Source organism: Anticarsia gemmatalis, chromosome 6 (assembly GCF_050436995.1).
Source record: "Anticarsia gemmatalis isolate Benzon Research Colony breed Stoneville strain chromosome 6, ilAntGemm2 primary, whole genome shotgun sequence".
Lineage (NCBI taxonomy): Eukaryota > Metazoa > Arthropoda > Insecta > Lepidoptera > Erebidae > Anticarsia > Anticarsia gemmatalis.
This window is the reverse complement of record NC_134750.1, coordinates 10,616,325-10,640,051: the sequence shown is the minus strand read 5'-3', so window position 1 is coordinate 10,640,051 and position 23,727 is coordinate 10,616,325. Positions and strand designations below refer to the sequence as shown.

General features: G+C 33.9%; 6 protein-coding genes across 7 annotated transcripts in view; 2 read left to right on the top strand and 4 right to left on the bottom strand.

Moving 5' to 3' along the window:
- fwd (phosphatidylinositol 4-kinase beta fwd) overlaps positions 1–792 on the bottom strand; it is a 52,416-nt gene extending 51,624 nt beyond the window's left edge. The window contains exon 1 of the mRNA XM_076115718.1: positions 190–792. Within this exon, the coding sequence (XP_075971833.1) occupies positions 190–281 (92 nt within the window). The 5' untranslated portion in view covers positions 282–792. The remainder of the gene's footprint in view (positions 1–189) is intronic.
- Positions 793–1,445: 653 nt separating this feature from the next.
- DCTN6-p27 (dynactin subunit 6) lies at positions 1,446–2,926 on the bottom strand. The gene is made up of 4 exons (XM_076115934.1): positions 2,786–2,926; positions 2,541–2,711; positions 2,070–2,242; positions 1,446–1,793 (listed from the first exon to the last, which is right to left on the bottom strand). The coding sequence occupies exons 1-4, from the start codon at positions 2,794–2,796 to the stop codon at positions 1,570–1,572; spliced, it is 579 nt and encodes a 192-aa protein (XP_075972049.1). The 5' UTR covers positions 2,797–2,926; the 3' UTR covers positions 1,446–1,569.
- Positions 2,927–3,183: 257 nt separating this feature from the next.
- Positions 3,184–11,462, top strand: LOC142973732 (ATP-dependent DNA helicase DDX11). Its single transcript, XM_076115715.1, has 14 exons — positions 3,184–3,442; positions 3,554–3,674; positions 3,879–4,222; positions 4,508–4,674; positions 5,038–5,278; positions 5,886–6,153; positions 6,449–6,765; positions 7,086–7,268; positions 7,659–7,862; positions 8,210–8,398; positions 9,874–9,980; positions 10,169–10,332; positions 10,909–11,009; positions 11,279–11,462. The coding sequence occupies exons 1-14, from the start codon at positions 3,323–3,325 to the stop codon at positions 11,363–11,365; spliced, it is 2,613 nt and encodes an 870-aa protein (XP_075971830.1). The 5' UTR covers positions 3,184–3,322; the 3' UTR covers positions 11,366–11,462.
- Positions 11,366–13,567, bottom strand: LOC142973734 (NAD-dependent protein deacylase-like). Of its 2 annotated transcripts, none has more exons than XM_076115716.1 (4): positions 13,169–13,567; positions 12,765–12,959; positions 12,261–12,420; positions 11,366–11,933 (listed from the first exon to the last, which is right to left on the bottom strand). In XM_076115716.1, exons 1-4 carry the CDS (start codon positions 13,484–13,486, stop codon positions 11,728–11,730), a joined length of 879 nt encoding a protein of 292 aa, XP_075971831.1. In that variant the 5' UTR covers positions 13,487–13,567; the 3' UTR covers positions 11,366–11,727. The 2 variants fall into 2 exon arrangements, with proteins under 2 accessions (XP_075971831.1, XP_075971832.1); XM_076115717.1 differs by having other exon boundaries at positions 12,792–12,959.
- A 250-nt stretch (positions 13,568–13,817) lies between these two features.
- LOC142973900 (NAD-dependent protein deacylase sirtuin-5, mitochondrial-like) lies at positions 13,818–15,138 on the bottom strand. The gene is made up of 4 exons (XM_076115933.1): positions 14,671–15,138; positions 14,349–14,543; positions 14,113–14,272; positions 13,818–14,023 (listed from the first exon to the last, which is right to left on the bottom strand). The coding sequence occupies exons 1-4, from the start codon at positions 14,989–14,991 to the stop codon at positions 13,818–13,820; spliced, it is 882 nt and encodes a 293-aa protein (XP_075972048.1). The 5' UTR covers positions 14,992–15,138.
- Positions 15,139–18,691: 3,553 nt separating this feature from the next.
- Positions 18,692–23,727, top strand: part of LOC142973730 (uncharacterized) — a 117,390-nt gene continuing 112,354 nt past the window's right edge. The window contains exon 1 of the mRNA XM_076115712.1: positions 18,692–18,810. The gene's annotated coding sequence lies outside the window, so the exon portion shown is untranslated. The remainder of the gene's footprint in view (positions 18,811–23,727) is intronic.

Below are 23,727 nucleotides of genomic sequence, written 5' to 3'. Positions count from 1 at the left end.
AGTGGGGCAGTCTCATGTTGCAATATTTGAAATAACATTTCAGTAACACACCCAATAATCTTTATTATAACACGCTTTACATTATATGCGGCGGTTATCTATGATACTTTGAGCACGTTAAAGACTGCCATCATAATCTATTCATCTTTTGTTATCAAATAGTGAACGGTAGATAAGAAATTTACATACCTAAAGTCCAGGCTAAGATTTCTCTGATGCGTCGTGGCTTTTGAATTTCGGGAGTCGCTCCGACTTCCGTGGACGGGAACATCCTCCAACATGCTCACACACGCGATGTAGCGGCACAACACAATATAGCCATATCACTACCTCCCGTACGTAGTAAAATCACAAAGTAAATAACAACATGGCGTCCAATATAAAAACTCGTTGACTCCCGCTGTACAGATTGTGTTCCCCTTATTCCCAAAACGAAACCGTGTACTTTACTCACAGCCGCGGATATTCAATCAATTGTATTCCAAGAAAAAACACAATATGCAAAGTATGTAAACCTTCGGACTTCGGATGCCCTACAAAGATTTCTAACACGTAACGGTACGAGGTTTTTGTGAAAAAAACAAACAAATAAACAACACTGAAACGATTTTCAAATAAAAATCAACGTTAGGCGTAATAAAAGAAATAAATTTCTCAAAATTAAAGAAATCGATGACGCTCCATTCGAGACGACATCCTATTATTTTTTATTTGGTGAATTTTGTTAGCAGTCATAGAATTATTCCAACATGCAACACACAGTAACACAGTAGCACACAGTCAGCTCGTGTCTTTCGTTTTCGCTCTTCCCATTTCCTGCCTCTACGGCACTAAGGACATTTTCATTGACACAAAATACTGTGCACCGTAGTTGGAAACCGAACGTGTGTTTCTGTGTCACCAACGTTTGTCAGTTATAATGTTGCCACACGATGTGCACACATAAAAATATAATCTAAAAAGAGAGCAGTAATAATATTTATTCAGACTAAATAGATTAGAAATAGAAAAAATATATACCTATGATGCTTATATTTTATCATTTTTTTTTAGAATGACACAATATTATCACGAAACCATTTACCTACCTTTAGTAATTGTATTGAAGATGAGCACACTCACTCTTTTCTTTCGTATATGAATCAGGAAATATCTTGATTCGCTTAAAGGAAACGAATGTTAATATAAAAAGAATTTTTAACCATATTGTCAATTCCTATAATCGCCTGTCACAATCGACTTCCTTACCAAAATAAATTTATTTGTGTGTAACTATTAAAGTATTGTCACACTCGTCGTTCATTATGGATTTTAATATTCATTTAACTACCTACTCTAGCTAAAATTGAATAAAAATGAGTTCCCATGCATTTTCTATTGGTTATATATTTTTCCACTAGGTACAACACAAAACGTGGGGAATAACACAATTAATAAAAAACTACTTTATTACAAAAATACTTGATTATTCAGTGAAAGCGCTAAATAAATATAAAATCTTAACTTAGTGCAGCTACAAAATAAGTATGAGGTTTAATATAATGCATTTTACAATAAATAGCTATTATTTTATGGTTTTGGTGAAGATTCTTGTGACTGTCTTGTAGAGGGTTGCCGCTTATGAACATTTGGTTTCCTCAGGCGATGGTAGTTAGGCATCACTTTGCTTAGGAAGTCTAGTTGCAGTAGCTGTGAGGGCTGTTTCTCTAAGGCTTCTCTGATGTGTTGTTCAGAACCCCATATCACAGTATTGTCTACAAGAGTTTGGGGAGCAGTAAGACGACAAGCTGCACCTGAAATTAAAGAAAAAAAAATATAGTACATATGCAAATTAAATGATATTATGATGAAAAAATTGGCTGATAAATATCACAACTACATGAAAATTTACTGATAAATGTCTTGAGTACATTAAAAATTCTGGGATTCCAAACAGATTTATCATTCAATACTTATATTGCAGTATTTTTTATTTTAGCTTAATGTTCATTGATTGATTTGATAAAATATTACTTTACGAAGCAATTAATAGAATAAGTATAAAGATCCATTAAACTTAAAATAGTTACCAATAACACATCCACTTCCAATTTTAACATCCATCCCTACAAAGGAACGGCACTCAAATACATTGCTCTCTCCAATATGACCACATGGAGACTCCAACTTGCAACCAACTTCAAATACATTGTGAGCACCAATGAAGAGAGGCTTCGGAGGATTCTCTTGTTTATCACTTTTTCTGCAATCAAAATGTATGAAAGGTTTTAGCTACTTTTTATCTTTGTTGTGTAGGAATTCACATGTTATTTGGAAAGGAAAAATAAGACTTAAGTGAAAAGTAAGAAAAATATGAAAAAGTAATACTGTGCAAGATTTGTGTATTAGAACTTGAAGTGATTGCTTTTATACTGCTCTAAGTTTTTAGGTGACCTAGTTTAAGGCCTATTACAACAAATATATGAGTATTGTAGATGAGAAACCTAGGTGCAGTAGACTACAACTTATTACCAGTAAAATAAAAGTTAAACAGTGCTTACTTATGTATAATAGTGGAATATTCTTCAATAATACAATATTCTGCAATAATTATTGGCCCGCCTTCTGCAATAATAGTCACCCTGGGATGAATGACTGTACCTCCACCTATCGTGATGTCACCTTCCAGTGTACAGTCCTCACATACTGTGGCCCCAGGTAATATTTTAACGCTGTAACAACAATTAGAATAGATCATTACTTTTTCAACTAAAAGTATAAAAGGGAAGTTAATTATGGAACTTACTTATGAGACATGTTAGCTGCTATAATACTATGGTTGTCGGAATGTTTTAAAAGGAGTTAAAATAATATTTATAATATAAATGCTCGTATTTTCTTATTTTACTGCTCGATTTGGTTATTGACAATCGACTTTTCATTTGACATGTATCTTAATAATATTACGTTCGGAAACCGAATTTTACTATGTCTTTCATCAGCACATATCAGCGCAATGGCTTAACCAGTCATTCAAAGCTTGTTCTTTAGCTAACATTTCTGCCACCACGGAAATCATTATCAATAAAAGATCTTACAATATTATTTCCAAGGTTAATAGCTTAAGCCACAATATGTTCCCAGTAATGTTTTCGAACGATAGACATGACATCACGCTGACAGCTGTTTTTGACAGTATGAGCGGTGAGTGCGGGAATAGCGAAAAAGTAAAAGCGCCAAAATATTAAATTGGTTTTATTCAACTGTTATGAATCATTATAGTTAAGGGAATCTGAGAATCAAATCGCGGGCAAGCCGAATTATACTTATTCCATATTTCAACATGGACGTAACGTTTCCATTTCCATTCAAACCTTATGATATCCAAGAAAAGTTTATGAGAGAGTTGTACGTAACTTTAGAACAAGAAAAACTAGGAATATTTGAGAGCCCTACAGGGACGGTGAGTACTTTTAATAAGAAGCAAGATCCTTATTTTTAAATAAATACAAAGTGTCTTACTGACTTCATAAAACGTTTGTTAATAACATGTGTCTTTAAAACTGTTTAACAGGGTAAATCTCTCAGTATTTGTTGCGGAGCATTAAAATGGCTAAGAGACTGCAATCAAAAAGTGCTCGAAGATCTAGAAAAGGAGGTAGCAAAATTAAAAGCCGAAATATCAAGTGATACAGGTAAGGGCACTTAGAAACTAATAATAATTTCCATCATCTACTTAAGAGAATAAAACAGTATATTGTCCAAAACGGCCCTGTGTTATTTGCACAACTTATACAATTTTCTTTTATTTGCCTCTTTTTAATTTTAAACATTTGTCTAGTTTGTTTGTGGTGTTCTCTGGTCTCTGCCTACTCCTATGTGTGTGTCTTGTTTTTCAGGATCTGATGACTGGCTTCAAGAAGAATATGAAAAAATTAAAAAGAATCAAACATTAGTAAACTTGCAACTAAAATTAGATAAAATTAAAAAGCAAAAAGAACTTTTCGATCAAATGAAGGCAAGAGTATCTAAACATAAGTCCAATGCAAATAACAAAACTATGGAGTTTTATTATCAAAAGAAGGGTAAGAGTGAGAAAGTGGGAGAAGACAAGGAGAATGTAACACAGGACATTGAGAGTGAAGAAGACAGAGATCTTATTTTAGAAGAATGCGAGGAAACAGAAGACAATGATGAGGAAGAAGAAACTGTTGATGATAAAGAAAATAATGATATTATTAAGGTATTATTCCAGCACATTATTATCTTAGCCTAACTAGAAATGTTTATAGGTAATAATGTAAATATTAGCCTGAAGCAGCTAGTTTCAGTGAAGTTAGCCAACTTTGCAGCACTGTGTTTATATAGTCTTCAAGTGTGTGCAGTTAATCAGTTATGCACAATATACAAGGTAAAGTCTTTTTCCCATTACTCCTATAGCCCAGTGGGGCGGATAGATAACTAAAGAACAAGCATAGTTAACTTGTATGTTTTTTATTACAATTATATATTTTTTAATGTTTTTCAGATTTACATAAGCAGCAGAACTCACAGCCAGCTGTCTCAGTTTATAGGTGAAATTAAAAGGACAGTGTTCAAAGAAGATACAAGAGTAGTCACATTAGCTTCTAGGCAGCATTACTGTATCAATTCTGAAGTCACCAAGCTGAAGAATGTCAACCTTATTAATGAAAGGTACAGTTTGTTGCAGCAAAACAAAAGTTTTATGTCTTTTTCCTTTATATTAAATTTTCAAGGAACCTTCCCCCTTCCACATTCTGAGAGGATACCTATTGGGAATAAAATGTATTGTTGTTAATGATGTATACTAATATGGTTGCTATTGATTCTATAAGCAGATGTTGGACAGTTGGACTAATCAAGTCATAATAGGCTGAATTTTATTTCAAGAAAAGCACACAATTTAGCTTATTAGCATATATCCCAGTTCAGTCCAGTTGATTATATAATGAATGAATATATAATATCACTGCTTTTGCTGTTGTTATAATAGACTGCTGTGTCAGTAAATTTAAAAAAAGTTATATAATTTTTCAGATGCTTAGACATGCAGAAATCTAAACCAAAATCAACCTCAGTAGGTGAAGAGGGCAAAGTGTTAAAGAAAACCAAGACAAAGTCATGTTCAGGCTGTCCCTACTATAATCAGAATAACATCACTAAGCTGAAGGAGAGAATGCTTGTTGATATTATGGATATGGAGGATCTAGTGAAATGCGGGAAGGAATTGAAGGCTTGTCCTTATTATGCTTCGAGAATGGCTTTGGATGATGCTGAGGTAATTCTGATTTAATAAATTGTAATCTTTTGTCTGTTATGTTTTATTTTCATTGTTTTAAAGAACAAACTCAATAAGACTTATTCTAATAGGTGTCAGTTTTTTTATAAAATGGGAGATGTGTGGTATAAATAGTTTTCATGCTATAAAAGTAAAGCCCTTCTCCCATTACGATACGCCCGCGCGACTCTAGTCTCGGAGACTAGTCGCCACGAAGTATCTCACATACATTTGTATGGAGACTCTCACATTACGATACTGGTAGTCTCCATACAAATGTATGTGAGATACTTCGTGGCGACTAGTCTCCGAGACTAGAGTCGCGCGGGCGTATCGTAATGGGAGAAGGGCTTAAAACTTGCACCTTGCAACTCCATTATCATTGTGCAGAATGTAGGTATAGTTCCAACTGAAATAAATAAATATGTATTTGTTCAACATAGTTGCAGCCTATTTTTCTTAAACCTTACTTATCTGAGACAAAGAAAACTGATACATTAGTTATGCCTTTTATAACACAAGAAAACTCTGCCACTCCATTACTATCTACATTTACCTTCTCTGCAGAGAAAGTAATGCTTACTACTACTTATTATTCATTTTACAGGTAGTCCTAATAAGTCACGCTGGTATCGTAAGCTCAGGAGCCCGCGCCGGCATTTCTCTCAAACTGCAAAACAACATAGTCATCCTCGACGAAGCTCACGGCCTTACTGCTGCGTTAGAAAACGCGCATTCCGCTCCCGTATCAATTAAACAATTGAGTGCTGTGAAGACCTTTATACAGTTCTATATTAATAAGTACAGAGCGAGATTAAGCAGCAGGAATTTACTTTCGTTGAATCAGATAAGTTTTGTTGTGGGAAAGTTGTTAGGTATGTATATGTATACAATATTGGTGAATATGTTTTTACCTGCTAATACAATACACAAAACTAACATTACATGCACTAAAAATACATCAGGTATGTTGCTTTCGTGCAACAAGTTCGTATAGTTAACCAACTGCAGAGAGAGAGAGATAGTAAGTAACCAGTCCCTTATAGCTTATGTAAAAAAATCTTTATTTCAAATGTGTCTTGTAATGTTAGGTTTTATTTGTTGTACTACGGAAGCTTATACGATACCTTGTACTTTTAGAAGTAACTCAATATACAAAACTATTTCCAGGTATGATAAAACCCAAGCCAACCGACAAACAGAATGAAACAACAATCTTCACTCTCGAAGATTTCGTCATAAAAGCTGAGATAGACCACATGAACCTACGACCTTTGGTAGAATTCTGTAGGAACACAAGATTGGCTCCCAAACTACACGGGTTCTCTATGAGATACAGTCAGCAAGCACTTGAAGAAGAAATGAATAAAAGTACTGTGGTAAAGAAAAGCTCTTTTGAAATGTTTATGAGCAATATTTCTAAGAAGAAAGGGGAAAAGGTTGAAGAGGTTAAACCTGAAGTTAAGCCAGCAATTGTGCCGATAAATGTACGTTTTTTTATTTTCTTCTCTAATTGTATGAGTTTATTTTAAGATATATTCGGATTAATGTTTTTTTTTCCTTGTTAAAGTACTGGCCGACCCGTTTAATTTGTACCTAATTGTATGAAGTTGATAAAAGAGCGTTCTAATAGTTTTATTGTTCACTTATTAGCCTCGATGTTATTGGCGCAAGCGTCGCGGTCATTAAATATAGCAGAACACTGCTATAAATATGCGGACTTAAATAAAATCCCCAAAATATAGAATGTGTGTTATTCTTGTTGCTGTACCGAAAAAAATAGAAAATAACTAAATAAAATTTTCAGACACCATCAGAAACATCGGCAGGCAGTGGTCTATACGCGGTGCTAGACTTCCTCGACATGTTGTGTGATCGTAGCGAGAACGGCCGAGTGTTAGCACAGAAAGGAGACCAGAGTGGGCAGCTCAAGTATCTGCTACTGAACCCTGCTGAACATTTCAGTGAAGTCGTCAAGCAGTGTCGATCTGTGAGTACCTTATGTTTACCTTTTAAGTCCCTAACCCACACTTGGCCCATGTGGTGAGCAAGGCCCCCCTTTCTCATTCCTGCGTGATACTGTTTGCCAGTAATAACAGTAATGGGTTAAAAATGAAAAAGTTTCAATAAAACTTGCACCTTTAATTACGTACGAAGAAAAGTAAGTTACCTACCTACTTTTTTCGATACAGAGAAGAATTAAATGTGTTGACCAATGCGTTCGAGTTATGCATCAAATTTTGTGAGGGTATTATAAAAACATACATTATTACATATGGTATGGTAACAAATTGATTATTCACTTTAAGTTACGATGCTCGACCGTCTGCTCGACTCCAAAATTGGTTATATTTTTCAATAAACGAAATGTTTTTTTCAGGTGATAGTAGCTGGAGGTACAATGGAGCCTATCAACGAGTTCCAAGCATTACTGACTAGCAACTCGACAGACAACGAAATCGTAAACGTGGTGAGATGCGAACACGTAGTACCGCCGGACAATGTGCTCGGTATCTGCTTGTCGAAAGGCCCTACTAATGTAGCACTGAATTATTCGTACGAGAATCGGATGTCTAATGAATTGGTGAGTATTTTAAGAAATCATTGACTGATTACGTCTCATATATTATGTAGGGTGGTCCATTCCTTGTGAGTGGTCCCAGTTTCTTTTAGAATATTCTTAAAAGTAATCCAGTGTTTAGTTACTTGCCTCATATTAAGTAATGGCTACAACAAGGAACTGATCGAAACGTCCGAAGTTATAAATACCTACATACATACAAAATATCACAAAGGTTCTTTTTTGTTTTATAAATATAAGCACTTACATAATAAGTATAGTAAATTTTTAAATGTTAATATTTATTTAACTGAAAGATGCAATTGAATGAAACATAATTGTGATTCCTGTGTGTGAATTTATATTTCCAGCTAAGTGAAACGGGTCGTATTCTTCGCAACATATGCAGTATAGTGCCCGGCGGCGTCGTTTGCTTCCTACCATCATACTCTTACGAACAAACTGTGTACGACCACTTGAAGAATAATAAAGTTATTGAAGCTATTAGTAAAAAGAAGAGCATTTTCCGAGAACCGAAGTCAGCTGCTGATGTTGATCAGGTATGGGAATTTGAACCTTATGAGTAAACGAATTCAGTAGGTATAGTAACTTCGAATTGAAAGAATTTATCTAAGACAATAATTAAGTTGAAAATTACAAAAGCCTTTGATACTTTTATTTATACCAGTGTCTTGAAATTCCGTATGCATATAAGTTTGTTTGACCTTAATATTAACCCATATCTTCCCAAAGCAATAAATATTCAAAAATACATTGTTTTCTTTACACTTTTATTTAAAGTAGCCTTTCAATAAAACAAAAATAGGCGTAAAATTTTTTAGGGTTGTAGGGTAACTGAAATTCAGTACCGCACCTTAAATGGGGCGTTGGGATAATATGCCACTGGTATATGTATAGAGAAAAAAATACCTGTTGTTATGTTATATCACTTTTATTTATGGAATATCAAAGCAATAGATAAAATTACAAGTAATCATATAAAATAATAAATAAATAAATGAAAAAGAAATCAGTAAAACAAAAAATATTGAATTGTGAGGCAATATTGCAGGCAATGTGCTAAAAATTTCGCAAACCCTTCATTAGCGGCTTCTAAAATTAGGCTTTTGTGGCATTCACGTCACCAAATTTGAGTTCCGTTTTGATAATATAATGATCCTTTCCTTCCTCTTGATCATAGTCTTAGCTTTCTTAGGGGCGCAGCAGACATATCGGATCAAATAGGGGTCTTCACCGCTTCGCCTTTCCCCTTGACATCAAACAGTCGTCCACATTGCCTTACCACATAACTTCTGAACTTCTGATGATGAAACCGTACGTCGAACTTCGGCTTCAGCCAACAATTAGCGACGCGCAAGATTATAAATCGCCCCTGCATCCTTGCTTCCACTATTTTCGTCACTCAAATCATTATTTTCAGGTGGCGTGATATAAATATTAGCTGAAATTGTAATGTTATCGTCTTCTAAAGCTGATAGAATTCACTGATATTCAACCTGTAACTAAAAAAACAGAAATAATAACTCTAAATTTTATATAAACTATGTTCCAATAAAATTGTTCAAAAAACTTATCATTGTGACTTCTGTTCCCAACGCACCTCAAATGGGGCGTTCAATAGAACATTGTAAAATTCACATAAAAAAATGAAATAACTTTATGTTACTATTATTACCTGATAATATAACCTTATTACTTACCAAAACATCGCCCCACTAAAATTATGAACAATAAATATAATAGTTATTACATACCTTTTCCTGCCACTCGTGTTGCTCGAAATTGATCAAACTCGGAATTTTATAAAAAAAAATACTATTGACCACAATCGCTGCCAATTACTACTAGATTAACCGCAAAGATGTCTAGTATATAATAAAATTATAAAATTTATCGATAATTGTTAACATTCAGGTTTTATCGTGTAAAATATAAGTGCACCTTAAATGGGGCGGTGGGAAGATATGGGTTAAAACAGAATAATGTAGTATTACTTTGGCTTATGTTTCTTCAGGTGCTAAACAAATTTGCAGCAGCTATCAAGAACAAAAACGGAGATCAAAATGGAGCATTATTATTGAGTGTTGTTGGTGGAAAACTTAGTGAAGGACTGAATTTCAGGTAAAGATTCAAATATATCATACATATAACATAGCAGGTATATTAATATACAATTCACTTTAGCGATTAAAAACGATAGCACAAAATAACTATGAAATATCGCCAATTTAAAGTTATGATAAACGAGTTATGCAGTTATTTTTTAAATATCTAAACCGAATTTCTAAGTATATTAATTAACTTTTCAGTGATGACCTAGGCCGATGTGTAATGGTAGTCGGTATGCCATACCCTAACGTCAAATCACCGGAGCTACAAGAGAAAATGAACTACTTGAACAAGACTGAAGGTGGCGGCGCCGGTAGCATTTATTATGAAAACTTGTGTATGAAAGCTGTTAACCAGTGTATAGGTAAGTTTTTTTTAACAAACTATTATTAATTAAGAACATTGATAGCAGAGTGAGAGAGTCCTCCCAAAGCACAGTTTTTTGAACTTTGACCAAATTTCTAACGCTCAGTGCAGTGATACGCAGAAATAAATGGAGTACCTAGATAAAACAATATGCCTAAAATACAAGGTTACAAAAATAAATTAAAAACACTACGATGTTGGGACTATGTTAGCAAATTATAATATCGCACCCCTAGATAAAAACTCAACTAAATCAAAAAAACATTTTTTTCAGAAACTAAACTGAAAACTGATTTTGTATATCTTAGAAAATCTTCTATCTTTTGATTTAAAACCCAGTTACCTATTTATTGAATAAAATATAATCTGCCCGCGAATGTAACGGCTCAATATAAAAGACCAACAAAAAGACATCACGCTTTTGTCGCCAGATTTGTTGATGACTATGAAAATTCTGATCCTGGCCAACTAGTTTCAATGACTACTAAAATGTCTCAAAATAATTTCTAATGTTATTTACTAGATTCATTCTGATATCAGTTTTTATATTAATTCTTTCATATTATTATTCCAGGTAGGGCAGTGAGGCATGCGAACGATTATGCCTGTGTTCTACTTGTTGACGATAGGTATTCGAGAGCACAGACTATTTCTGCATTGCCATCTTTTGTACAAGTAAGTACCTTAATGTATTCTTAGCTTTTAATATGACAAAAACTGTTCTGTACCGTTACTGTTTAAATAAGCCTTGTCCTTTTACTTATATTTTCAAGTAATCTAAAAAATGTTATTTCTTTTTTGGCATTTATGAATCTCTCTCTGGTGTTTGAAAATCCTTTTTTGAAATACTTACTCATTATAATTTTGTAATTTCTTAAAATTTTTAGGGGGTCTTAAAAGCATTTAGTTTTTTACTAGTCAAGTAACATTATTAAATTTTTCAGAAATCCCTGAAAGCCAATTGCAACTTTGGAATGACAATCGGAAGTATAGCTAAGTTTTTTGGCCGGCACAAAGAAAAGAAGACTTGATTATTTAATAAGTTATTTATTTTAAAGTATAAGGCATTCAAAATGCTCTCTAATAATTGTTAAACAAATACGATAAATAAATTCAGTATTTTTACAATATTTACATTTTATTATCACCTCAAACTATGTTCTATAATAATTATAATACAATAAATTCATAAAACTTCAAAATTTCAACATTTAGAATAAAATTTCTAGTACCATATTTTCTCAAGATATACAAATAGTTTAAAATTTCTACACTATGGAAGTTCGATATGCTATTTCGATTTAATGGATAACTTTCATAACTGTATTATTGAAAGATTAAATTCATATAAAGGTAAACATTTCACTTTTCTATAAAGTAAATTGCATATTGTCTAATCTGCCAAAGCTTCAGGTAATGTAGTACCACAAGGTCCTTCGAAGTAATAATGAAACTCGTGGGTAGCAGGCGTTGGTTCGATGTTGAATTCTGCTACAATGGCGCCCCTCGCGGCGGCCTGTGATGCGAACATAGCCGCGGGGTATACCACTGATGATGTGCCTACTACTAGGCAGACATCACAGGCTGACATTGCTTCCTCTGAAAATTTTTAATGGAGGAACTATGAAAATAAACTACTAAGAGGAATAATGCTATTTAGGTTCTAGTTGAGATGTTTAGGAATCTTAAGCATATTTTAGAAAGTAAGGTAAGTCAAGCTAAGAAACCAGGATACAGTAAGATCCTGTTCATATGTTGAGAAGATTCTATAAAATAATAAAAATTACTTTTATTCAACTAGAAAAAAAATCTATAATCCCGAATTTAATAATTTAGTTATTGTATTGGTAAGCTTTACATTTTTTTCTTTAAGGATTGACATGCTATTGTACCTATAGGTATGTATAGGTAAATAAATATGATTACCTGCTTTTGACAATACATAGGGGTCCAAGCTCTCCCCAAACCAGACAATATGAGGCCTCAGTAGACCATTGCAGCCAGATTTTTTACAATGAGGTAAAGATTTCTCTGGAATATCTGAACCAACCACATTTTCATCCGGCGCTCCTCTACCTTCTAATGCCTGTAAAATGTTAATATAACATTAAAATACTATCACTCTTAGCTATTTAATTGATTGACAATGAAATTCTCATCTATAAATTTGATTACTATTTAAGATTTACTATGAAAGTGGTTTAGGTTGTGTCAAGTTTACCAATTTACACATTGATGATTAACAAACAAACATAAAGAGTCCATATACAAGTTTTAGTCACAATAACATATCTATACCATATGTTATTGTGACTAAAACTTGGCTAAATTATGCATACAAATCAGATATAGGGAAATTCTTCGAATATATATAGCTACAGCTTTTTTTGTAACTGCTTAGTAATGGTACATTTCTTTAACATTACTTACTTCACAAATAGGACTATCAGTATTTACCAAGACTTCTTTACATTTAGTACATCTTGTCTTGTACAGATTGCCATGAAGTTCCAGCAGATTCTTACTGCCAGCTCTGGCATGGAGTCCATCCACATTCTGTGTTATCACTGTTATTGTTTTGTCTGAACCATGCTTCTGTTCATACTGAGCTATGGCTATGTGACCCTGGAAACATAAAATTGCATAAGAAAATGCTGGCTACTAGCTAATAAATATATGGCACTTAAAGGACTTCCTTAATTTCGCGTCATTATTAATTAGTGTCCCACATTGCATGAAGTATATTTTGCTATTTAGTTACCAAAATCTTTCTGGTTTACACGGTCTCAGAAAGTCTTACAGTTAATAATATATGATGAAAAACAAATATTTACCGCATTTGGTTGCACCTTAGCGGCGACTTCTCGCCTATAATGATAAAACTCCCAAACTAAGCTCGGACTGCTTTTAAACGCCCCAGGAGTGGCTAAAGATGTAGACTGGTACTTTCTCCAGTAACCACCGGCACCGCGAAACGTCGGTATACCAGATTCAGCACTTATACCGGCTCCAGATAATATTACAACTTGTTTTGCGGACTTCAATGCTTCTTTGAACTTAGTCATGTCACTTGATTGCCTCACAGCCATGATTTTAGGTACACTACATACAACTAATGTTCTACGAATTGAATTTAGCAAGCTAATGCTCATAATTCAAAGGTCAATTGTTTATTGTCGTAAATAAATATTCACGAATGATAATGAAGATAGTGCAACACAACAAAGTTGGTTGACACTAATGACAATTTGATGCTTGACTTGACAGATTTGATTATATTTGGCTGAATAAATTTCGTTCAAAAATATAGAAATGTTCTTTGCGTTGCGCGTTGGTTTTGATCCAGCAGGCAGCCAGAGCGGGCAGGATTACGTCACATTTAATTTTGAGAATCAGGAGTGATATAATTTATACGAGTAGCATTTGGTTCGTAAATCATGTATAAAATTACAATATTTAACGAATTTTCTTACCAACTCAGAATTAGTCAGTCAAAGCTTGTGGTAGAGTTACAGCTGAAGGTCCTTCGAAGTAATAATCAAACTTATGAGAAGCAGGGGTCTTTTCAATGTTAAATTCTGCCACAATAGCTCCTGCAGCAGCCATCACAGCTGGATAAGACGCTGCTGGATGCACGATCGACGATGTGCCTACTACTAGCAATATGTTGCAATTTGATATTATCGGATCTGTGGGAACAGAATTTTTACTATAGCAGCTGAGACAATATAGTTGGATAACAAAATGTCAAACTGGTGGTATGTTTTATAGAGCTTACCAAGTTGATGGACTATGGCTGGATCTAACATTTCACCAAACCACACGATATGGGGTCGTAAAAGGCCACCACAACCTGGTTTTTTACAGTGAGGAAGATCTTTTTCCGGAATATCAGAATATAGCTTTTCAGCCGTAGGGGAACCGCGACCCTTTAGTGCCTGAAATAAAAATATTACCTTGAAATCGCATAACTAAAGGAAACATCAAAATGGTATGTTTTGATATAGTTAATACCGCACAAATAGGACTATCGGTGTTGACCAGAACCTCGCTGCACTTAGTACATCGCGTCTTGAACAGATTGCCGTGAAGTTCGATGAGATTCTTCGTACCAGCTCTTGTGTGTAATCCATCAACGTTTTGTGTTATCACTGTTACCTTCTTGTTTTTAGCGTGCCTTGCCTCATATTGAGCTATAGCTATATGTCCCTGAACCAAATGAATTAATAAATAAGCAAGGATCAAGATCCATAATTAGGATGTTTCCACAGATGTATAATTATGAAAGACTGCTGTACTTCTACCCTATTAAAACACGCGGTACTGAGGTACTTACAGCGTTGGGTTTCACCTTCATCACCAACTCCCTTCTATAATGATAGAATTCCCAAACAAGACCAGGGTCATCTCTAAAAGCAGCTGGAGTGGCGAGACTAGCCGAAGGAAGGTCCCTCCAATAGCCTCCCTCCCCGCGAAACGTTGGTACTCCAGACTCCGCACTTATTCCAGCACCAGATAAAAATACAACCTCTTTGGCAGATTTTAAATCTTTTTTTAATTTAGATATGTCGTCAGTTACTCTTTTTCTGTATAATTTAGAGGAAGACAGAGGTAATGTTTTCGGAATTGGTTTCAAAACATTCCACATCATTATCATACATGTTCTAGTTGCATTTCTTGATGGATACTCGCTTTAAAATTGTACATTTTTGATGAATTATTTAGCATTATTCTTTTTAAAATCGTATTTTTGGATGCGTAATAAATAAATGATTGTTCGAAAATTAATGTAATCAAAACATTACAAAACACAACTCACATGACATTGTTATTTCAGACTTTTCAGAGACAATTCAAACTGCAGCAAAGACAATTAAACAGAACCACAGAGGCAAGTATTTGCTTACCATTTTACTTTATGCCGGCACTGTGGCGCATTTTAGTACCTTTTTAACCATTATTATGGATTAATTAATAACTTGATTCCGGCAGAGCCCCGTAGGTTCTCCAATGTCTACATTATTCTGAGTTCATCGACACTTTCACACTCTATCGTGACATCTCTTAATGCGACGTTTTCCTTTTTGCTACATGACCCAAAGGTCCGAGCCACTCGCGGTTATTACAGTAAATGTCAATCCCATTAGACCCTCTTCCAAAGTTATTAATCCGTTGAGTCGTGTAAGGATTTTTCTTTTTTTCACATTTTCAGCGGTCTATCTAGTTTAAAAGTTGGTTAAGCCTTCAAAGTGGCTAAACATGACGACGTACGACGTAGTCATTATAACTAATTAACAATTTATACTTTTCCCAGGTACGAAATTACTTATACTTTTCATTTTACTATACTTATATTTATTTTCACACATTAATAGTTTGTAGTAAATCGTTAGTGACCGATCTTCTAGGTATTATAGGGATACTATTAATATCATTTACCAAGTAGACGCTATGTTTTTTTAAAGAACAATTCTCCTCTTTTAAGATGGGCACTAAAATAAACTAAGCATAGTGGAAACCAAGGTCGAGTATCAAGACGAATCTTCGCAGTAAATTGTTGAGATGCCTAGCGCTTCTATTTTTATTTGGCGGTTTTTTCCAGGGCCACCTTTTTTTATCTAGTTTACTGCTACAGTTACCTATGTACTTTTGTTTTATCGCATTTAAGAACGTGAAAAACGTGCGTGACGTGATTTTTCTCAAATAAGCATTAAACAACTCTCTCTCATCTCAATTAAACAACTTATTTAAGGTAGAACACTCTACTTAAAAATTATGATCATCTCAAGAAAATTTGACCGTGTCTTATAGTTGACAGCAGCCATGAGCAGTCCGAAATGAAATTTATATTAATAATTGAAACGAGTAGCTATATAGCAGATTTTTTTTAAAGGTACTTTTTGGTTTAATGTTTGGAATTGAACAACATTGTTTCAAAATACGCTATAATATCTTAATGAAGCTGAAACTGCCTATAAAATCTTTAGCAGAAACGGTGTGTTATTTTAGTTACTTTGTCAATTTAAGTATCTTCAAAACAAGCTAAACTTCTAACAATCTACGCATTTGAAGTTGGGAAAAACCCAGATTTCTTTTTCCCGAGGTCCTCAGACAGCACAGATGTAGTTTATTGCGTATGACTAGACACCGTTATAGGTATTCCTTTTATCCAGACAACGAATAAAGCAATTGGCTTCCAGAAAAACCGGATGAAATGCTAATTCGATAATCCTTTGCAGAGTATTTGCAATTTAACACTAGAAAAAAGAAAGAAAACTACGTTAGCAAGAAATATGGGACTTACTTTGTAATTACCTGACTGTTGATTACAAAGTCACAAATAAAGGTACCTTAATTATGTTACGTAGGAGTATACACGAGGCTGCAATAAATGTAGCGAACTATTATAAATTTAGACATTTATGTACCTAATACGAAAACGCTAATCGAACGAAGATTTTAAGCCTTAAGTGCTTTGTCTAGCTCCTGGTTTCTGAGGTCAAGAGCGTTAATATGAAAATGACAGTCTGCGTAAATGGACTACCGTTAAAAATACCTCAGAAACCAGGGGTAGGTCTTCCCAACAAACAACAAGAAAAACTATCAATTTTCGTCGCATCGGTCTTCCTTACAGTCTTATCACGGAAATTGAGCTTAGAATACATTTTTACATATGTGTATAAAATCTCGAGACAAAATCATCTATAAATATAAATATACAAAGAAAATTTTTGTTGCCAAACAATTCGCCGCAAACAAAGTACTTACAAACGGTAACAAGTAAGACACGTAACTTGTTGAGTGTGGTACACCGCATACTACTGGTATTCCTTTGAGAATTACATAATTAAGCCTCCGTCCTTTACCTGTGCATAAGTAAGGGTCTTTGAACTTGAGAGATTTCCGCCAACTCAATTTGTTAACTTGATTAGAGGAAAAAAAATCTTTGGAGCATTGGCATTTTAATTTGTTATTTTTTATTGCTGGCTCAGATTGTTGGATTCAAGAGGACGAAAATTATGATGATACTCGTTCATAATTTAGCATTGAAAATAAATAAATAGATTAAAAAATAATTGCATTAATTTTTGGCCTCCAATAAGTATACGAAACCATACTAAAATATTATCAACGTACTTGAACGTACTTACATACACATTATACGTGTATAGTGAATATATAAAAAACAACATATTTAAATTCGTAAAAACGTTTAATCTAAGAGTAATGGTTTAGTAAGCTGTAGACACTTCTGACTATACGAGTAGTTTAAGATGTGAATTCAATGCACACGAGTTACAGTATTTTAATAAATAGATGAGGCGTATGTCTGTAAAAATATATTTTTTTAATATTGCATTTTAACTGAAATCCAACAATCTTCCAACTGCAAAATTAGAGCCGAAGTTATGATAACGTTTCGAAATTCATTTCAAATCTTATCACAACGAACTTAGTAATGACGCAACAGAAAGTTTGGAAATCTTGTTTGTCGGAAATACTGCTGACAGAATGAAATAAAATTATTTTCAATTAAGTCCTAGTCCCTGATTGTGTTATTCGTAAGATATTTTGGTCGGCAAAGTTATCTGAATTATCTAATGGTTTAAAACTATAGTTTCTTCGTAGTATAGTATAGTAGTAGTATTAGATAGTATCTCTAATACAAATAACTTCTAAATCAATAGAAAATTTAATAAACTTTCATATAAATATCAGCATTTAACAAGAAAAACTAATAACAGAACGTAATAACACGGAGGATAATAACTACTAACGTCAAACAATAAAGAGAACACGAGTTACAACCGCGTAACAAATAGACCATTTCAACTAACAAGTGCTCCATAAAGCGGGAATCGAGTGACCTGATTTCACCAAGTCCTTTCTCTCCGCAAAGATTCAATGCCTATCAAATACTTTTACGAACTCGCTACGTGTATACTACAAACAAAAAACTTCTTTTGAAGCCAACTCATCGCATCAGATTAGAGCGGATCTTAGCAATATCATTTTAATGCTACGGTTCGGAAATTAAAACCTTTTATGGTCCCTTGCGTCCTATTTTACGGTTTAATTCAACCGGAAACTTTTCGGATGGTTCGCACGCACGGTCGGCTGATAAAGGTAGAGGAAAGTCGAATTATCTGTTAACGCGTGAATGAATTACTGAAAACATTCAGATTCAGAACGATAGTAACAAACTGAAGTTTAGGTAACCTATAAATGAGTTTCTGCAATTTAAAAGCTATTACTTGCACGCGCCAACTGCGGCATATCAAACACCAACACCTGTATGCTTGTGAACGAAACCATTGACGTCATAGGGTCGCGCAGGCGCAGTGGACAGCGTCGCCATCGCGGCATAGGGGCGAGGGGCATCATAGGACAACAGGATTCACAACGCGGCACGCTGTGACGGCGGGCACTCGTTTCGCGAAGAGATCCAGCCACCAAATAACGCGGGAAAGCTTCGGTAAGTAACGACGTAATAATAATTACACAGATAAAATTAACGCCCGAACCTCCCGTCTAACTCGGTGGAAAGTTATTTTTTTGGACTTTTTTTCTGTTTGTTTTACTTTTATGTGTATGTGGGTGCCATTTACTGGAATTTCGGGTCGCTATTTACTTTTTGTTGTTGTGTTTCTGCAGTTTTTGGGTGGTATTTAATTAAAACTTCGTAACTTGTTGAAAATAGATTATGTTTATTATGTACACTAACATATACATACAATGACATACATATATGTAATTATTACCCGTATTCGTTTTGCAGTGAACATTTCTTTATCGTTTCGTGTTTTCAAGCAACTTTTTAAAGGTGACGGCGTGTTTCGATGGTGGAAAAAATTGAAAAATTGTATTTTATTGCAAAAGCTACTTGTGCTCTTTTGTTTACAAAGAAAACGTATCTACTCTTCTTTCAGTTTGAATATGATAATATAATGAAGAATAACAAGCAGTTTTGGTTCGAATATAATAAAAACGAGAATATGTATAAATTGTACAAAGAAAAATTAGGGGTGAAGGCAGTTTCTTTTTTCAAAGCCTCTGCCAAAATCCGGGCGTCGTATTACAAAGATTTAAACATAGTACGCAACTCCGCATCTAAGACAAAATTTCGGCGTCTTGTGTACAAAAGAGATTAAGTGTCCATTTTCATTTTATGATCAAAGCCTTTGATGACAAAATGAAAATACTATAGGCTGTTGAGATTATAGAGGGACGTGAATTTTCCAATGTAGATTTACGAGCGGACACGAAATTAGTAATCGTTTGGGAGTAAACAACATCATTGGGTCAACATCGGGATAATATTTCGAGGGGATGAATGACGCGGTTCATTGATTGACTATTTAACGATGTGTGTATTACATACATGTTAATGATGGCTATCATTCTCGTATATTATGCAAACCTAAATTGAGAATACACAAGTTGTTTTTCAATCTCTTTCAAAGAACAGACTAGTTTCAGATGGCACTTGTTTGAACTCATTACTACTTCGCTATATCTTGAGTAACATGTTCTCGAAGATAGTTTTCAATTGAATCTGAAAAAAATGATGGTTAAGGAGAACATATTACCTACGCAAAGAGTTTTTCATATATCGCCGTCGTACTTCGTAGCCACATTCATTGTTAGCTATTCGGATCGTCACAATGCGTTCCTCTTTCATTCATGTATTGCTGCGACTGCGGTGACCGGAATAATCGATGGCGCACTTGTTGTTTCTTTATTGCTTGATACATGAGAAACAGTTTTACTGCAAATATGTGGCAATGATGACAATAGTAATAATATACGAAATATCTGCGTACCAAAAAAAAAATGCTGTAAATATCTAAGAATAGAAAATTTTATTTTCTAGAAAAGACGGTCAATACATATGAATTAGCTATCGCAATTTGGTTATGAATGAATGTTTGTGCAACGACACTTTATAATGTACTAGCTGACCCGCGCAACTTCGCTTGCGTCACTTAAGATAATCATAATTTGCCCCGTTTTTGTAACATTTTTCACTGTTATTCTGCTCCTATTGGTCGTAGCGTGATGATATATAGCCTATAGCCTTCCTCGATAAATGGGCTATCTAACACTGAAAGAATTTTTCAAATCGGACTAGTAGTTCCTGAGATTAGCGCGTTCAAACAAACAATCAAACAAACAAACAAACAAACAAACAAACAAACTCTTCAGCTTTATAATATTAGTATAGATGAATAAATCCTATTCAATATGCTAGAAAAATCTTAAATCTTTACTTGTGTGTGACATATTCTTAAAGGACTATCGTTAATACCTCGTTGGGTGGGACAAAGATATCATGTCCATTCTCACCTTTGGTTTCCTTACACTACCTTTTTTAAGTACACATAGAAAATGAAACCCTTTTCAATTAATTGACAGTTTCCACGACACGATATAAAGAATAAACAACCAATTTCTAAGTTACGCGTTAACAAATACTTGTAAAGTAACAGTAAATATTTTACAAGTTGTAAACTTAATTTGAAGTTCCACTAGTTTGTAAAGTTTGGCCCTGAGCGTTCTCTTGGACGCACATATTTGTATTAAGAATGTTTAAAGGCAAAATATTGTTTTAGGAGCCTGTTAGTGTTTTATGAGTTTGTCCAAAGTTGAATAAACCTTCTTAGAACGAGAATTCATTCTATTATTTTCATGATATTATTTTGTTGTGATTTTGGTTGCATTACTTGCTAGGTTGTGATTGATAAATAGGCTTGGTTTCGGTTTCATTAAAGTACTTTAACGTTCCTTCGGTTTTAGTCATTGAATAAATAAATTAGTTATTTTAATATTCATATTACATTTTACCACTTATAGATATACAATATAATTAGTTGGGTTTTACAATGACGTTAGGGTATTCGTAACTTGAATACTGTTTTCAGTTAAACGTCGTAGGTTAAAATATAAAAAAAAACAATAATTTATTTCGGCTTTCCTTATGTATTATATTTATTTGATATATCGACAGGTATATAAATCGTTTCAGCTCCCTATTTGTCTTACCCTCATAACAATTATCTAACATAGTTTATGTAATCCCATTTATCAGGTTAGCGTGTTCTCTCTAGTATATTACGGATGGGAAATATAACATATTTTGATTTTGATGTGTAGTTTGTTAGGGTAGTTCAGCTTATTAATATTTTTATTTGTGAGACTCTAATAAAATAAATCTTAATTTGTTATTATAAAAAAAATGTCACAAGTTTGTAGTATTAATAATTCGCGGCTTTAATTAATTTTATCACAAAGAAAACAATAATCAAGACTGAAAACCAAAATAAATTAACATTTAACCATATGAGAAAATGAAATGTTAATCGTCCAATAAAAACGTGACCGCAAAATCTGCTACGCGGTTATTAGTCTACAGCCTACGCCGTAGCTCCGTAGCCGCGTAGCAGTGACTTGTCAACTTCATAATTACATTCTATAGACTTTGAATTTCCAATGTAATTAGCTTTCCGATTATCTCGGGGTAAAAGAAAAACAGAAGGTTTGAGATGCTAATCATTTAAGTAACTCGCGCTCATCAGAACGAGAGAGAAAATTTAAATGACAGAGTTTTCTAAAGAATGTCTATATTTAGATTTACTTGATGTTTTAAAAATAACTTAGGGCAGTTTCAGCCTTTAATAATTACGAAACTATGACATACACACCGAGTTAAAGTTTTTGATAAAGTATTTATTTTTATGTACTTAGAACTTTATATTATATTAATTAATTAATTCCCTTTGAAGTAGTTTTTCTTGGTGAAAATGATATTTTTGCTAATTATAGAGTTATGATAATTTCTTGAACTCTGCGTCTTCGAGTTTAGATAACTTTAAAACGTGTTCATCCCTGACATAAACCTAACAAAATATCATAAGCCTAGATGTAACACTGATCGTTATTCCAAGTGACATGTACCGAATATCTTTAACATTTGATACGTTTGATGTAACAGTGAGCTGAATGGGAAATAGGTCAACATGTTACAGTATATATTTCACATATTCGATGACGTAAATGTAAACAATTTAATTATGATTGCGGTTCATTTCTGACGTAATTGGGTCGTTCATTAATCTATATTTAACACGTTAATGATTGAGGTGTATGAGGCTTCAAGTTGTTGTTCGCTTTAGGTAAATTTTTTGCACTGAGCAAAATATTTGTGTGATTGGCAAAGAATTTTTAGTCTAGTTGAACTGTACTTCTATGATTTTTCATTGATTTTGTATTCTTTTATCATACAAGTATCTTTCGTAGTGGCATAGTAGTAAGAAACATAAATTTTGGACAACGCACACACGGTTATCTGAGTCAAAACCGAATATAGATGGTGCTATGTTAACCCAAAGTCTGGCTACTTCTAGTACAGTAAATAATAATAATTATGACGATAATATGCTGTATATAACATTGGCACATTAATGAATCGCAAAATTTAATTTTGAAATACCTAACTAAGTTTAACTGTTATCAGACCATACAAAATTGTTAATCGGAGATTACTGCATCGAAAAAAGAAAAAAAAGAATAAAGTTTTATTGAACTTATATTCACCCTACGTATTATAAAACTACCTAACCACACAATCGTAAAAACCCATTAAAACATTCCACTCGATCTCTTTCCAATCAAACAAGTTTCAATTACTCTTCCATTCCACAATTTAATACACAAAAATACGTTTTCAATAAACGTTTCACAAAGGTTCTAATCATACCGGCATGAAAGAATTTAATCGATGGTTACTCGAGCATACTCTTAGCGGTTAGAAGAGAATGCTTCGGGCTGTACTTATATACTATAATATACATAAATATATATAAAGTCGCACACAGACATCGCGAGGCAATCGTGACGTATTGTTTGTCACGAATGTTTCAACTTGAGATATATATTATGCATTTATGCTTACGTCCCGAACGGTACTTGTCAATGCAAAAAACCAAGCATGGTGTTAAGTACCAGAAGTGAAGAAAGATGAGCAATTTATAAGTCGATTTTAAGTTTGTAGAACTCTGGAGAGCATGTAAAACTGTCGGTCAAGCGTTTGACTTCTCACTGGGGAGAGTGAGTGATTAGAGAGTGTACTTGTGTATTTTGCACACACTTGGACACTATAACACAGTACTACACCGATGGCTGGTTTCTATAAAACGAGCTGTCGTGAAATATCAGTTAGGAGGATATCGTTCGGCGATCGTTAACAGCGAGCAGGCATATGTAACTAAACGATTCGCGACGCATGTCTGTAAGCGGCTTTATAAGCATATTGTCTTGGCCGCTTCTATCTTAATCAAGGGACGTTTTGTTCTTGTCGAAAAAAGTATGGTTTTGGTATGAGTAAATAGGTTGT